Here is an 18,104-nt window from a genome sequence, read left to right as displayed (position 1 = left end):
AATAGCCAGGACATGGAAGCAACCTAGATGCCCATCAGCAGATGAATGGATAAGAAAGCTATGGTACATATACACGATGGAGTATTACTCAGCCATTAAAAAGAATACATTTGAATCAGTTCTAATGAGGTGGATGAAACTGGAGCCTATTATACAGAGTGAAGTAAGCCAGAAGGAAAAACACCAATACAGTATACTAATGCATATATATGGAATTTAGAAAGATGCTAACAATAACCCTATGTATGAGACAGCAAAAGAGACACTGATGTATAGAACAGTCTTATGGACTCTATGGGAGAGGGAGAGGGTGGGAAGATTTGGGAGAATGGCATCGAAACATGTAAAATATCATGTATGAAACGAGATGCCAGTCCAGGTTCGATGCACAATACTGGATGCTTGGGGCTAGTGCACTGGGACGACCCAGAGGGATGATATGGGGAGGGAGGAGGGAGGAGGGTTCAGGATGGGGAACACAGGTATACCTGTGGTGGATTCATTTTGATATTTGGCAAAACTAATACAATTATGTAAAGTTTAAAAATAAAAAATAAAATTAAAAAAAAAAAAAAAAAAACAAGGAGACATTATACAATACAGTGAACAATGTCCTCAACAACCTTCTAGAAACAGTAACAAATCTTACATGGCCATTTCTTACACGTTCCTCCAAGAACGTAACATTAAAACACAACTAAGACCTAACAGATTTTTCAAAGACCCTGAATATAGGCCAGAGTATAAAGCTTTCCAACGATTTTCATCTAAGAAGAGAATTTAGGGAATGTAAAGGACTAAGTGAATCAAATTATGTTTCATTAATTTCCGCCTTTCAGCAAGCCTTTTGATAGTTCAAGTTAACCAGACAGTAATTCTCTGAAGAGAGTCCACAGTACGAGTATTTGGTATTACAGGGCTAATAGGGGACTATTAAACATTGTAAGACAGAAAAGCAGGTAGTAAGGTTGAAAACCAACTGTAAAAAATTAGCCTGACCAGGGCTCTTGCCTGCTTCTCAAGATTGCCAGATTGTCACTCTGAAAGCATTTTAGGATATTTTAACAACTAAGAGTGCACAGAGTCCCACATACTACGGACTGAATTCTGACACTGACACATACATACACACACACACACCACCAAATTCATTATGCTGAAGCCCTAACATAATTGCATTTGGAGGCAGAGCCTAGAAGGCAGGTCATAAAGATTACATCAGGTCATACGAGCAGGGTCTTAATGGGATGGAACTGGTGTCCTTATAAAGAGAGGAAGAGACACCAAAGAGCCCTCTCCCTCTCCATGCACTCACAGAGGAAGGGCCATCTGAGGACCCAAGGAGAAGGTGACCATCTCCCAGCCAAGAAGAGGTCTCAACAGTCACCCAGCCCTGACTGTACCATCATCTTAGACTTCTAGTCTCCTAGAAGAGAGACTAGGAGATTCTAGTCTCCCAAGTTACCCAGTCTGTGGTATTTTGTTACAGCTGCCTGAGCAGACAAGTACACCACCCTGTAAAACACAAGCTGTGTTATTCTGCTTGGGTAAACTCTCAAGGCAGATGTTGTCAGTTACCCCCCACTTAACCACAGCAACACAGATTCTTCCACGAGAAGAGTCAGCTGCCTGATAAGAGTCTCAGATAACTGAATTAATTAACCTGCTATAAGAAATATTTAACATCATACACCTGAATTTTGGTGACACCTGTGGTATAATTAGCATTAAGTCAGGCTTTCTGAAAACAGTTAATACGCTTAATTGTCTACTAAGGGCATTCCTTGTTGGCATCCAGTGACCTCTCCTCCAGGAATAATAAAGATTCACGGAACAATTAATGGAAATCCCTCCAAGCAACTCAGAAAAACTAATTACAAGTAAGGCTCCACATATCCAGAAATAACTTACCGGGACCCAGCAGTTCTACACAGCAAAACCCACAGTAAAATCAAGCCTCTTCAGTGATCCCCATTCTGGGAAGTACTCAACGGGACTCTCAGTAGACACACTACAGGTCACTGAGCCCCTGCATTTTTTTTCCCACTCATCAAGCACCTGAATCCCTCCATCAGTACGGCCTTCTCTCATCAGGACAATTCTTATGAATTTTTTAAATTGCATCATGGAAAGAGGAGAAAATAAGGAGTCATCCTTACAACATTCTAACATTTTATAAGCCCCAAACTGAGAATTGGTAAATTCTCAGATATTCAAGGCTGAACTAATTTTTGAACCTCACTCCAAGCAGGAAGAAAACAATTTCCTGATCTTTCTAGAACATAATATTCTTTATTATTGGCCCCGATGTAAGAAAAAAAAAAGTCTAGAGCTGACATGATTCTTGAAATTGTGAACTGTTTTTTTCTAGTTAAAATGCGTTTAACTAGAAGATATTAAGCAACATTATTAGATCCACTTGGCCCTTATTTCAAGGGCTTCCCTGGTGGCTCAGCAGTGAAGAATCCGCTTGCAATACAGGAAACCACCTGCAATACAGGAGACATAAGTTTGATCCCTGGGTCAAGAAGATTCCCTGGAGAAGGAAACGGCAGCCCACTCCAATATTCTTGCCTGGGAAATCCCATGGACAGAAGAGCCTGGCAGGCTACAGTCCATGGGGTCGCAAAGAGCACATGACTTAGTGACTAAGCCACCACCACCACAGCCCTTATTTCAAAGTGTGAATCAGATTTTCTTTTCCTCGAAAATAACATTAATAACAGCCAACCTGAGACATGCCTGAAAGTAACATATACCTGTTACGTCACGAAGGGCACTCAGTACAGTTCTGAGTAACATTAAGTACAAACTAAAGTGGTGGAGCAGAGAAGGCAATGGCACCCCACTCCAGTACTCTTCCCTGGAAAATCCCATGGACAGAGGAGCCTGGTGGGCTGCAGTCCACGGGGTCGATAAGAGTCGGACACAACTGAGCAACTTCACTTTCACTTTTCACTTTCATGCACTGGAGAAGGAAACGGCAACCCACTCCAGTGTTCTTGCCTGAAGAATCCCAGGGGCGGGGGAGGCTGGTGGGCTGCCGTCTATGGGGTCGCACAGAGTCGGACACCACTGAAGCGACTTAGCAGCAGCAGCAGCAGCAAAGTGGTGGAGCCATGAAATTAACAGACGCTTACTCCTTGGAAGGAAAGTTATGACCAACCTAGATAGCATATTCAAAAGCAGAGACATTACTTTGCCAACAAAGGTCCGTCTAGTCAAGGCTATGGTTTTTCCTGTGGTCATGTATGGATGTGAGAGTTGGACTGTGAAGAAGGCTGAACGCCGAAGAATTGATGCTTTTGAACTGTGGTGTTGGAGAAGACTCTTGAGAGTCCCTTGGACTGCAAGGAGATCCAACCAGTCCATTGTGAAGGAGACCAGCCCTGGGATTTCTTTGGAAGGAATGATGCTAAAGCTGAAACTCCAGTACTTTGGCCACCTCATGCGAAGAGTTGACTCATTGGAAAAGACTCTAATGCTGGGACAGATTGGGGGCGGGAGAAGGGGACGACAGAGGATGAGATGTCTGGATGGCATCACTGACTCGATGAACGTGAGTCTGAGTGAACTCCACGAGTTGGTGATGGACAGGGAGGCCTGGCGTGCTGCAATTCATGGGGTCGAAAAGAGTTGGACACGACTGAGCGACTGAACTGAAAGTGGTGGAAAGAGAGGTTACTAAGACTATGAACCTGAACCAAACAAGTTTCAAACTGGTCTTCAAAGCCTGTTATGTGAGGCAGCATCCTTTGATAAGATGAATAGTCCTACCAAGGCTTCCAATGAACTGTGAAAATGAGAGAGTCTCATCGTAATTCTGAGTTTTGGCAGAAAGAAAAAGATCACACATTAAATATATGTGATGTGTATCACTATATAATCACATAAGACATGACGTAGTCACTCAAAGCATAACCAAATGTAACACTTTTAAATCGGATTTTATTATATTCAATTAGACACTGCAACTACTTCTTAATTATGTTTTATTAGATCCCACAAAATACAAGACAATCCCACCCCGACTGATGGAGATTCACAATGACAAGTTCCTCTGAAAAAATTTTCTGAGGCATAAAAACATCCCTTAATTCACTCCAAAGAAACTCACTTCATATCAAGTGACAGTAAACAATTTCTGCTTTAAAGTCAATTGAAAATTCACGGGTGTCTTGCTTCAGACAGCACTTAGGGCCAATTACCACACCCGATGCATGAAGTTTTTTGTATTTCAATTAATTCGGTTATATAACCCACACTTCTGGGGACCAAAAGCAGTCAACTTGTACCCAACAGAGAAGGCCATTACCAAAATTAAGTAGAATCACTCTTAACAAAGCCTACAATAGTCAAGGGTTGACAAAATCAACTTAAAATCTCCCCCACCCTTAGTGAACCAAACTCCACCTCTCTTCCACTCCCATTTTAAGCATCACATCCTTAAAGCATCATCTCCAGTCATCTCATTTTTCATCTCCAGTGGAATGCCTTTGTTACTACAATGCAGTACAGTATATGATCATTTTAAATGTGTAGACTATTTCCTAATGAGGAGTTTCTAGTGAATTCCTCAGAAATAGTGTTTTGTCTATATTAACATATATGTTTATATTAACATATTATATGCTGATAGGCTAGTTTGGAAATCCTGGGTTACACAAATTGAAGCAGGTTTCATAACCACATTCAGTTTCAGGAGACTTTAATATGTTAATGTTCAAGGTAACTCTGGGTGGGAATGTTTGGGTGGGGCCGGAGTGAACAGAACATGAATATATTATGTAGCATTTCTGCAATTTATTAACCTACAGAACCTTGTCATTCCCACCACCTTCCATCTCCCCAGCATATATATTATACACACACATGTGCATGTTTACAGAAATTTTCAAACACGAACAGAAATTAAGGAACTCATCAAACTCAGCTTCAACAATCAGCAGCACATTCCCATCATGTTTTGTCTATACCCTCACTGGCTCTAACCTTCTTATTATTTTGAAGCAAATCCTAGTCATGATATTTTACTGGTTTATTTCGGTAAGTATCTCTTAAGAATAGTACTTTTCAAAAGACAGCCATACCATTATCTCAGCTAAAAACAAGTTAACACTACCTGGTTTCTTGTATCTTACTTTCCCAACTTACATCTTTAAGGGCTACTCAAAACTTTGATGAGTAGGGGACTCACCTGAGACTCCTGTAAACGGCAGATTCGGGTCAAGTGGTTCAGGCGGTGCCGAAGATTCTGCATTCCTAACAAGCTGTTAAGTGATATTCTGAGTATAAAACAATGCTTCTCGTAATATTCAGTGCAACGATAGTAAGTTTAGACAGCAAGTTTCCAATGGAAAAAACACCTGAATTACATGCCACTGTATTTTTTGAAAGGGCTTTATAAAAATTTTTTAAAAAGTAAAAGTCAATAAAGGTTCAAAGGTTCTCCTAAGGATCTTGAAATACATTTCTTACCATGTTACATGATACACAATTTTCCCTTATAACTTCCCGTTAAATGGAGGGTCCCTGGTTTTTCAAGGTGAAAAACACAAAGGACTGGCTACCATAAAGGCCAAGGTCATAACTCATTCCATAGCTAAAAAGCCGTTAACAAAAACATAAGGAGCAGCAGAGTATAAGACCAGAGGGAGCAGAGCTCACCACTGCAAACTGAAAAATGCCAGCACAAGCTGAAACACCCCAGTGCAAACAAAACCCAACCACCAACAGAAACATTCTAAGTACCATGCCGCCCAAAGAAAATACATTTACTAGCCACTCTAGCGGAGAAGGCAATGGCACCCCACTCCAGTACTCTTGCCTGGAAAATCCCAGGGATGGAGGAGCCTGGTAGGCTGCAGTCCATGGGATCGCTAAGAGTCAGAGACAACCGAGTGACTTCACTTCGACTTTTCACTTTCATGCACTGGAGAAGGAAATGGCAACCCACTCCAGTGTTCTTGCCTGGAGAATCCCAGGGACGGGGGAACCTGGTGGGCTGCCATCTATGGGGTCGCACAGAGTCGGACACGACTGAAGCGACTTAGCAGCAGCAGCAGCAGCAGCAGCAACCGCCGCACTAGACCTCAGGTTAACAAACAATACCATCACAGGTATCAGATAAAAAAACTATATTTTAAAACATAAATATATAAACAGATACAAACTAGTTCCAAGGCATTTCTAAGAGTTCTGAAGGAAAAGCTCCTGAAAAAGAACTATATGAAGTTAATTTTAACTAAACAGTCCACAAAATACTACAAAATCAGAAAGACCATCAGTGCTGAGGTACCTAGTTCACTTTCAGGCTACAAACTTTTTTTAGAGCATCTTATGCTTCCTCTTTGAGCATAGGCAACCCAAAATTTGGACCCAGGAAAATTAACCTTTTGAGATTTTTTTTTTTTTTTAATATGAAGCACTGATAGACTTCTGCTCCAGGACTGGATGAAATCATAGGAAACAGATCTACCCTCCCATCCAAAACAACAAACCAAAGATTTCAAACTTGGACACGAAAGCTGCTGGAGTTTGCTGAGCGGAGTCCTGGAGAAGACAGAGCTAACCAGAGCACCCTGGAGATCTGTGGAGAAGCTTCCTAGAGTCTTCCCCCAAGCACGTGTGGTAGAAAACTACTCAAGGCCACAATAAAAACCACCTGAAAGCACTTGCGAGAACAATGATCTGAAATCACACACAGCCAGAGTGAAAATCTCACCACTCACAGAGCACGAGGTGGAGCACTAAGAAGGATTCTGCCACAGTCTGAGATAAAACCGCCCTCAACTAAACGCTGCTTGGCTCCTGATTGTTGTTTACTCGCTGAGTCGCGTCTGACTCTTGCAACCCCATGGACTGGAGTCCACCAGGTTCCTCTGTCCATGGGATTTCCCAGGCAAGAATACTGGAGTGGGCTGCCATTTCCTTCTCTAGGGGATCTTCCCCACCAGGGGATTGAACCCCTGGCTCCTGCACTGCAGGCGGATTCTTTACTGCTGAACCATGGGGGAAGCCAATTAGTAAAATTTAAAACAGGGCCTCAAAGGGCTACACTGTTTCTGAGTAAGTTAACCACATCCCAGAAAACAATAGTCAAGAGTACTTATGGGAAAACAAAGATATCCAAATTTAGTACATAACAAGGTAAAAATCACAGAGTCTAGCATCCAAGAAGTGCAAGGCATGTGGGGGGAGGGGAGATTAATCAACTGAAACGAATCCCAAAATGATGACATGATAAAATTAGTGAACAAGAACACTTAAAGAGTTACCTGCATTCCGTACGTTCAAGAAACTACAGGAAAGACTGAAAATATTTTTTTAAAAGATCCAAATTAAATCTCTGAAAGAGCAAAACCACAATCTAATAAAAATTGCATTACATGGAATTAACAGCAGAATGGGAATTGCAGAAAAGATTAATGAAGTTTAACACACAGCAACAGAAACCATATCCAAAAAAAAAAAAATAAACCCACCTAGGAAAAAAAAGACCAAAAAATAAAAAGAGAGAAAGATAGCATCAGTATTCAGGGAGCTGTGGGACAATAGGAAGTGTCTTAAACTACTTAGAGGTAAGTATGACAGACAACATGTGGACTTACACTTGAAATCTACAAAGAAACTGCTGGGAGAAATTGACTGAAGAGAGATAATACTGTTTATGGATCAGAAGACATATCGTTGAGATGTCAACTCTCCCATATGAATCAGGACATTCAAAGAAATCCTAACCAAAATCCCAGTGGGTTTATTTTAGAAATTGATTGGCTAATTCTAAAATGGACATGGAAATGCAAAGAACCTAGAAGGGCCAAAATTAACTTTGGAAAAGTAGGAGAGAGCTGGAAAGCTTATGTTGCCTGTCTCCAAGATTTACAAAGGCAGAAATCAAGACTGTGCAGCATTGTCATTAAGATAAACAGACTAGAGGGTCAAAAAATAGATCCACACTGGCCACCCGATTTTCAATAAAGGTACAAAAGAAATTCAGGGGAAAAAGAACAGTCTTTTAAACACGTGGTGTTGGGAACAACAGGGTATCCTTACAAAAAAACTGAACTGGAAAAAGAATTAACAAGGATGCCGGGAGTGTCTATCTTGACATGGGTAGTGGTTACAAAAGCAAAAATTGTCATATACTTAATATGTGTGCACTTTGCTATATATATATACCCTAAAAATGGAGACAGTAAAGTTATAAGTTTAACACATAGAGTATGATATCATACTCATTTTTTTTTTATTATTTCTATCTATCCATCCAACATTTAATACAGAGAGACACACAGAGAAAGGGAGACAGAGAGAGATCTGAAATTAGGTTCAGCTAATACTAGTGATGGTAACTTAAGGAAAATAAAGTTTGGACTCATATTTTTTTACTTTCATCTGCAGTTTTCTGCATTTCCATTGTTTGATTACTTTACAATGAATATATACCATTTTTATAACAATGCAATGATTTTTAAAAGCTTAAAGAAAATTTATTAACAATGGTTAATTCTAGGTGAAGAGAATATGAGTAATTTATATGTCTCTATCATTTTCTATATTTTTAATCCCCCCAGTTAAATATTTATACAATTACAAAGATATAATATCATTTTTGTTATGCTAAAAATATGTTAACTTTGTTATAACTACAACCATGTACATGGACAGGATCTACATGAAAACCTTAAAAACAAAAACAGTATTTTGAGAAATGGGAGTTTTAGATGATGTTTCTCTTTGATTATTTTTTTTTAACAAGTTTGTGTGATACAATTTTTATAAACGAAAATGGGAAAAGTTGCGATGACAAGCAGGCATAAAAAGAGAACAGAAAGCACAGAACGTTGGTGAAGACCTCACATATATACAACAATGGAGAAGATCGTCTTTTCAACAAATGGTGTGAGAACTGAACATTGACCACAAAAATCAGTCTAGACAGAGATCTTATAGCTTTCACAAAAATTAACTCAAAATGAATATGAGATCTAAATATCAAACACCTAGAAGTCAGCAAAGAAGAAAACTGAGATGACCTTGGGTACAGCAATGACTTTTTAGCTACATCAAAGACATGATCCATGAAAGAAACAAGTGACAGCTGGATTTTACTAAGAAAAACTTCTGCTGATCATATCACCCAACATTAAACAGCCTGGATGGGAGAGGAGGTTGGAGAAGGGTGGTGGTGGTGGTGTAGTTGCTCAGTCCTGTCCAACTCTTGTGACCAAATGGACTGTGACCCACCAGGCTCCTCTGTCCACAGGATTTTCCAGGCAAGAATACTGGAGTGGGTTGCCTCCACTCCAGGAAGATCCTCCTCCAGGGGATCTTCAAAACCCAGGGATCGAATCTAGGTCTCCCACATTGCAGATGGATTCTTTACCATTTGAGACACCAGGGAAGCTCAAGAATACTAGAGTGGATTGCCAAGCCCTCCTCCAGGGGATCTTCCCAACCCAGGGATCAAACCCAGGTCTCCCGGCATTGCAGGCGGATTCTTTACCGCTGAGCCACAGTGAAGCCGACAATCTCCAGGACTCTGCTCCAATGGCCTTTCCTGCCAGAATTTGTGTCATGGACCTCAAAGCTGTTTGTTCAAAGCTCTAAACCAAAACGTGGACTCCTGCAACAAAGTGTACTTTGAATTAAATACAGGGCTGACCAAAATACTCTGAAGAGGAAGGGGCTTTAACAGGCGTCTACAATAAACGATTTTCTAAGTTTGTGGAATTCCAACTTCTGTGAAGACATAAAAGTTGATGACAATGTGCTCCTTTTACTGCCTTCAGACCTCCTTGCCATCTGTAAGCAGTGTCTGTCCACAAAAGCTCTGCTCTGAGGTTTCAAGGAGGTCTCCTCCAGTCACAGCTGAAGTTTGTCTTCCCAATTAAGCCAGCTATTAAAGGCTAACTTATAAAGAGAAGAGAGTCAACACTTAATTGGGAAGTAAATCACCTAACAGTAAGTGGTAGACACATTTCCCAATTAAAAATCTGACAAGACCTCACAAAAATAAAATAGCATCTCCAAAATGCCATCTTGCTTATTTCCCATTTAGAAAGGCTGCCTGCCCCAACTTCACACCAAGCAAAAGGTTAGGGGGGGAAAGATCAATAGAAAAGTAGAAAATGCTGTGTCTGCGTGTGTCCGTAAAACTGTCCAAATTGTACATCAGCAGGTAATCAGGTCCACCAGATTACTTTCATTTTAAAGGGTCAGGGGCAAGACTTAAAACCAAAAGCTGTGGTTAACAGCAGCTTCCAAAATCAATCCTGAACACTATGTCTCATCAAAGCCCCACCTCACGAAAGAACCACCTCTTTTGTTAAACCCCCGAGTCCACTCTCTGAATCATCCGGCCGTCCTGAAATGGCTTTATTCAGTATTTTGTAAATGGTTAAGAATTGCACTTATGAGTCTCAAAGCACTTAAATAACCCATCCACCAAATGTAACCCCTCCATTACAATTACACTATATTTTTTTACATCATTTTGACTTTTAAATGCCTTAAAGTGATGCACTATCACACTAGCAAAATAGTCACCATTTAATTACTTGGTAAATCCCATGGACAGAGGAGCCTGGTAGGCTACAGTTCATGGGGTCGCAGAGTCGGACACGACTGAGCGACTTCACTTTTCTTTCATGGCTGCAAACAGTGATGAGGCTTGGGTATTCCCCATGTGTACTCTGACACTGTCCTCAGGTCAAAGCCTCATCCACCTACAGTCTTTTTCCAGTTAAAAGATGCTTCTAACAATAAATGGTGTTCCAACTAATAGGAATAGTATGAGAATATAAAGTGCTATGCTAATATTAATACATAATGGAGCACAGAAATGACACTTTTTACATATCTGAGAACTAAAGGAGAATTTTTAACATTCACTATTCAAAAAAGGAAAACAACTGCTCATTGATAGAAAAAGATAAAGCTAAACTAATCAAACTCTTCAAAGGACAATGGACTCTATCACTCACAAGCCATTTATTTTGTGACAACCTGACAGGTCCAAGGAAGCCTGCAAGAGAACTCGCATGTACCAGAGACATCTTCAGGGATGTTCAGATTTTATAAACATGAGTCTAAAATGGTTTTCCTTTCTGAGGCTTGTTGCCAAAGCAACCAGGAAAGCTACAGTCTTTAAGAGAGAATTGGAAAAGAGGTTAAGGATAAGAGGAGGTAATCAAAGTTTCATGTGAGGAATTTACAATCATGAATGCAATGTTGCAAGAAAAGTAACAGGAAGAATACAAATTGAACAGATAGACAAAGCAGCAACTTCAGAGTCACAGAACAATCTACTAACAAGACATATGAATCCTCCATTCTTTTTATTCCCATTATATTGATATATATGACATACAACATTGTAATTATTTAAGGTACACAACATAATGATTTGAGATATACGTATATTGCAAAATGATTATCCCAATACGTTAGCATCCATCACCACAAATCTTTCCTCGTGATGAGAACTTTTAAGAGCTACTCTCTTATCAACTACTTTCCTCTTTGCATTCTTCCCTCAATTACGCCCCCAAAACTCCCGCATCCCAAATACCAAAGTAAAACTACCATTTTCCTCTCATTCACTGCAATTATTTATGAAATGGAAACCACTGGCTGTTTTCAGAGCACATCAGGGAGGAAACAAGGAATTAGCAACACCCAAATTTTCACACCAACACCAAAATTTTCCTGTGACTCAGAGAAATGTTGAAATACTCTGAGACCAATAACATCCAGTCTTAAGGACCCTAAGTAACCATGAACCCCAATCCTTACTAACCTCGCCCAGGATGCTAGATCTGGATACTCCAATATAGCATGCTGGTAATAGATTATAATAAAGTAAAAATGTTATTCAAGTGATCTGAGGTGGCCAAGGATATGGAAGAAAAATGAGTTAACAATACACAACAGAAGTCAGAGTAAAAAATGTCCAGGTCCAAATCACGGTCGTAATGTGAAGGTAACAGAGAGAAACAAGCCACCAAATCATATCTTATAACACCCAGCAGGATATTCCCCCTGAAGAACATATAGGCACAGTCGACCAAAGGCAACATATGTTTCCAATCAGTATCAGTTTAAAAAAAAAAGCTTTAGTTTGATATAAAGGTTTTTTCAAATATAGGACATTTTGGGTAAATTTAAATGACCTTTAAGAAAACTTATATACAAAAAAAAAAAAAAAAAACAAATGAGCAAAGACTACAAAATCATAAATACATAACTGAGCAGGTACATTTGTATATACTGCTATCTTCCCTAATCCCGACTCCACTTTTGTTGAAAATAACTGCTCCTTCTCCTAGATTGCCAGCACATTTCATCTGTCTCATCTAGCCTTATGTCACATTGTTACTTACATATTTTATCCCTCAAGTAGTCTATACTCTCAAGGGTACCATCATGTCAAATTCATGTTTGCAAAACTCAGGGCATTCACTCATTCATTGAACAAATATTTACTAACTACATAGTAAGTGCCAGGCTCTGTACAACACACTGACACTAAACTTGTACTGTTTATATGAATGTTGACTATAAAGCAAAAATAAATAAATGAACAAGCTCAAAAAGGAATCCAAATAAATTCATGTATTATAGTTCCACAGGAGTAAAGCTGGGAAACTAAAAATATTCTACTTGGAGTTTTAGTATCATGATAAACATTTATACTACTTGTGTTTTGTCTTGGCAAGACTGGGTCCACAAGAAAACTGCATTTTCTCTGTATGACCTACCAAGTATATTACATATTTCCATACAGAGAAGAATTATCCTCTTAATCCTAAAGAAAATTTAGTAATAATGATTTCATATGTCACAATCTTACTTTCAGAGAGGCCTAAATACCCTTGAGATGGGTCTTTATCAGTCCATGAGTGGGTGGGCTGTTTTAAAATTTAGATCTGTTCATTCATTCAAATGCCTACTAACTACCAGATACTGTTGAGCCTAGGTTTTTAAAAGGTCATCAGAAGCCCTCCAAAACTTAACCGAAAGTTTAGTATAGGTGGGGGAAAGGGGGAGGGAGATGTTTCATTTTATTAAAAATACATGGGTTGAAATTCATATGCTAACAGCATAACGTGTCGTAATACATTTTGTTCAGCTTGCTTTTAGCCACTCCCTGTATCATCCTTAGCTGAATTTGAATGAATTATCCACCCTTACTAGAATTTACTTTAAGAAAAAGTGGCCCCTAGAAGGTCGACTACTTCTACCCCCACCATATACAGTCTGGGAAAATGATATGCAAAGAGGATAACTTGAAATTTGTTTTGCTTTTTAAAGACTAGATCGGAACACGAAGGCAGAACAAAAATCAGCACGGATGTGTGCCTTCAAATCCACAACTCTTCTAACCAGCTCACGACAGGCTCTCGTATTTGAGGCTGAGCCATCCATGCACAGGTGGTTGGAGGTGTTCAACGTGTGAAAACAAAATCTGCAATTCGTGACAGAGGTCTCCGGACGTCAGGGCCTGACACCCAGAAGTCCAGGGAACAAGGTGCCTTCCACAGTGAGCGATGCTGAAGACAATCAATCAATACATGTATGAGTAAGTGAACACACCTGGCTTTCTCTACCAAACCCCAAAGACCGTGCTTTTAGGGCCCGGGGACCCTAGTGGAAAGCTCTGGCAGTAAATTAGATAAACACTGAGAGGCCAGGCTCCTCCCTCTGGCCCAACCCCAGAGAAAAAGTGAGAACTGCGGGGGCCCTTGGGAGGGGCTGGGGGGAGGCAAGGAGGGAAGGGAGGGGTCGGCAGGGTGGAACCCAGCTAACCCTTCTCCCTTCCAAAGCGGAAATCGAGCCGCTGCCCCCTGTCCCTGCCCCTGCCTCCTGCCTCCCTCACCTGATCACAGAGATGAGCAGCCCCGAGGGGTCTTTGCTTTTGCTGACTGTGCTTCTGTATTTCCCACCAGCTCCTTCTGCCGCCATCTTGGTGCAAGGGAGGGAGAGCGGGTGGGCTGGAAGGAACCAAGTGTAAACTCTGTAATTGACCTCTCTTTAGAGTGCACCAATGGGAGAAGTGAAGTCCAAAGTCACAGAACTGGATAACCCAATCGCTGAAGAGAGGAGGCGGGACGTAAGAAGTTAGTTTCAGGCCCCACGAGCTCTCTAAGCACTCTGGGAATTGTAGTTTCCTTCCGCGGTTCCAGGGCGCGCAGGAAAACTAAACCAGTTGCGATTTGGTGAAATCTTCTAATATCTTCATTTGTATTTATTCTGATCTTGAGTTTTTCCCCAGTTTTATTGTTTTTAGAATTTTATTAGTTTTTAAATCATATTTATCTGACGATGCCAAAGCGCGTACATGGGGTGTGTATTTCAGTAGGGTCTTGTGCTTGATGTCTGTATGACAAAGTTTTTACTTTAAACACAAGTAGTTTTTTAAAAATCCAATAAAATACGAAAATGGATAGATACAGAAATTCTTTTCTTTAGTATTATCTAAAACTAAATGCTTATGCATTAGTTTAATGTGTGAATTCAGTTATTTTATTTCCGGACAATTCTAAAAAATATGTAAGGAGTAACACACAAATGGATATTGATAAAGAAAACAGAAAAACCGGGAAACAAAACTGACCAGCTTCAGATTCCTTTTCTTCTCAAGCTAAATAAAATATAGTTGGCAATAATGCACAACTGTGCTTTATTAACATTTTTACTGGTAAGTTTTCATATGTCCTGCATCTGGCTCAACTGGCTTAGTCATAAATTCAGTAGATGAAATGAACAGAACAAGATTACCATAAGAATGGAAAGTGCATAAATTGAAGAGGGAAGGTAGTAAGTGAGCTGCTTAGTAGCAGTAGAGATTAAAGAACTTCAGAGATGAATAGAAAGCAGAGCTGGAGCTGTGAAATAGCGAGCGCAGAGCACCTCCACTACTTTGTTTAGGCAGGTATCAGCTGGCAGAGGTTCACAGTGATTTTATAAAATAACTTTCAGACACACCCACACACACATATACTTATTTTTTAAGTGTTCATTACCTCTGGCTCAATAATTCCAGTTCTAGGGATTCTGATTCTAGAGAAATAGAGAGAGAGAACAAAATGTTAAATTTTTTAAAACAACATAGATGTATTAAGTAAATTATAGAACATCCACACAAGAATATAATATGTAGCCACTGGAAATCATAGTTTTAGTGGTTTTTAATGAAGAAAAGATGTTCGTGATGTACTTGCAAAAAGCAGGTTATAAAATTAAAGAATGCACGTATGTGAAAAGGGGTAATTGAGCCTAGTGCCTTAGGATGTGGGCAGTAAGAAGGGAAAAAAAAAAAAAACAGGATCACCTCAGTTGAAACAGAAAAAGCTTTAGATAGAATCGAAAAACGTTTTCATGATGAAACACTCAGAAAACTGGAAGTAGAAGGGAATTTATTCAATATGATAAAGGTTGTTTATTAAAAAAAATACAGCTAATGGTATCAATGCTCAAAAACTGAATGCTTTCAAGCTATGATCAGGTACAAGACAAAGATGCCCACTTTGCCACTTCTATTCAGTGAAGTAATGAAAAGTCTAGCCAAAACAATTAGGCAAGTAAAAAATAAAAGGCACTCAAATTAGAAAGGAAGAACTGAAACCATCTCTATGTGTAGACAACGTGGTTGACATATGGAAATCCTAAAGAATTTTTTTAAACTATTAGAGCTAATAAATTAATTCAGCAAGGCTGCAGGATGCAATATCAAAACAAAAATATCAATAGTATTTTTAGACACTAGCTATGAACAATCCAAAAAGGAAATTAACAAAACAATTCCATTTACAATAGCATCAAAAAAAGATAAAATATTTAACAATAAATTTAACCAAGGAGATGAAAGACTTAAACACTAAAAACTACAAAACTTTGCTGCAAGAAATTAAAGAAGATGTAAATAAATGGAAAGACATCCTATGAGCATGGGTTGGAAGAATTAATATCATTAATATGTCAATACTCCCTAAAGCTATCTACACATTCAGTGCAATCCTTATGAGAATTCCAATAGTCTTCTTGCAGCATTGGAAAACCTGATCCTAAAATTTAAATACAAGGAATTTACTGTATGGCAAGGAACCTCAAATAGCCAAGAAGAATCTTGAAAAAACTGTGGTATGGTATGTGGTATATCATTGAGATATCAACAAAATGTGCTGCGGCTGCTGCTGAGTCTCTTCAGTTGTGTCTGACTCTGTGCAACCCCATAGACAGCAGCCCACCAGGCTCCTCTGTCCCTGGGAGTCTCCAGGCAAGAATACTGGAGTGGGTTGCCATTTCCTTCTCTAATAACCAAATGTGACATATCAACATCCAATGGAATATTATTCAACCATAAATGGAAATGAAATACTAATGCATGCTACATCATTGATGAAACTTGAAAACAATATACTAAGTGAAAGAAGTCAGACACAAAAGTCTGCACAGTGTATGATTCCATTTATTAAAAAAAAAAAATACCTAGATTAAAGGATTTCATACAAACAGAAAGCAGATGCGTGATTCTCGGGGGTTGAGAGGTGGGAATGGAGAACGACTGCTTTATAGACACAGGGGTCCTTGTGATTCACTCCCAGCCCTTCACCTGTTTGTTAGATTATCTTAGTGTGTGCATGCTCAGTTGTCTCCGACTCTTTGCAGCCCCATGAACTGTAGTGCACCAGGCTCCTCTGTCCATGGGATTTTCCAGGCAAGCATGCTGGAGTGAGTTGGCATTTCCTCCTCCAAGGGATCTTCCCAGCCCAGGAATCAAACCGGAGTCTCCAGTGTCTTCTTACTTGCAGGCAGATTCTTTACCACTGCACCACCAGAGATGCAGACTGTCTTAGGTGAGTTACTTAATCTTTCTGGGAATGACTTTCCTTATCTATAAAGCATATGATGATAGAACTTCCATTAGACAATTATAGTAAAACTGTGACATATACATGATCAGCACCTCATAAATAGTACATGAACCATGAACTTCCAGATGTTCAAGCTGGATTTAGAAAAGGCAGAGGCACCAGAGATCAAAATGCCAACATCTGTTGTATCATCGAAAAAGCAAGAGAGTTCCAGAAAAACATCTATTTCTGCTTTATTGACTATGCCAAAGCCTTTGACTGTGTCAGTCCAGTTCAGTCGCTCCGTCGTGTCCGACTCTTTGCAACCCCGTGGACTGCAGCACGCCAGGCCTCCCTGTGCGTCACCAACTGCTGGAGTTTATTCAAACTCATGTCCATCGAGTCAGTGATGGCATCCAGCCATCTCATCCTCTGTCGTTCCCTTCTCCCCCGACCTTGAATCTTTCCCAGCGTCAGGGTCGTTTCATATGAGCCAGTTCTTCCCATCAGGTAGCCAAAGTATTGGAGTTTCAGCTTCAGCACCAGTCCTTCCAATGAATTCAGGACTGATTTCCTTTAGGAGGGACTGGTTGGATCTCCTTGCAGTCCAAGGGACGGACTCTCAAGAGTCTTCTCCAACACCACAGTTCAAAAGCATCAATTCCTCAGTGCTCAGCTTTCTTTATAGTCCAACTCTCACATCCATACATGACCACTGGAAAAACCATAGCTTTGAGTAGATGAACCTTTGTTGACAAAGTAATGTCTCTGCTTTTCAATATGCTGTCTAGGTTGGTCATAACTTTCCTTACAAGGAGTAAGTGTCTTTTAATTTCATGGCTGCAATCACCATCTGCAGTGACTTTGGAGCCCAGAAAAATAAAGTCAGCCACTGTTTCCACTGTTTCCCCATCTATTTGCCATGAAGTGATGGGACCGGATGCCATGACTGTGTAGATCACAATAAACTGTGGAAAATTCTGAAAGGAATGGGAATACCAGACTGCCTGACCTGCCTCTTGAGAAATCTGTATGCAGGTCACGAAGCAACAGTTAGAACTGGATGTGGAACAACAGACTGCTTCCAAATAGGAAAAGGAGTATGTCAAGGCTGTATATTGTCACCATGCTTATTTAACTTATATGCAGAGTACATCATGAGAAATGCTGGGCTGGAAGAAGCACAAACTGGAATCAAGATTGCTGGGAGAAATATCAATAACCTCAGATATGCAGATGACACCA

The 18,104-nt window shown here is 39.9% G+C and overlaps 1 protein-coding gene across 2 annotated transcripts in view; it reads right to left on the bottom strand.

Annotated features, from left to right (window-relative positions):
• Nucleotides 1–14,013, bottom strand: part of EXOC4 (exocyst complex component 4) — an 803,152-nt gene extending 789,139 nt beyond the window's left edge. For both annotated transcript variants that reach the window (XM_070369027.1, XM_070369029.1), the window contains exon 1: nt 13,883–14,013. In XM_070369027.1, the coding sequence (XP_070225128.1) occupies nt 13,883–13,968 (86 nt within the window). In that variant the 5' untranslated portion in view covers nt 13,969–14,013. The remainder of the gene's footprint in view (nt 1–13,882) is intronic.
• Nucleotides 14,014–18,104: the final 4,091 nt, after the last annotated feature.

This window comes from Bos mutus, chromosome 4 (assembly GCF_027580195.1).
Source record: "Bos mutus isolate GX-2022 chromosome 4, NWIPB_WYAK_1.1, whole genome shotgun sequence".
NCBI lineage: Eukaryota > Metazoa > Chordata > Mammalia > Artiodactyla > Bovidae > Bos > Bos mutus.
This window is presented reverse-complemented; position numbering and strand designations above follow the sequence as displayed.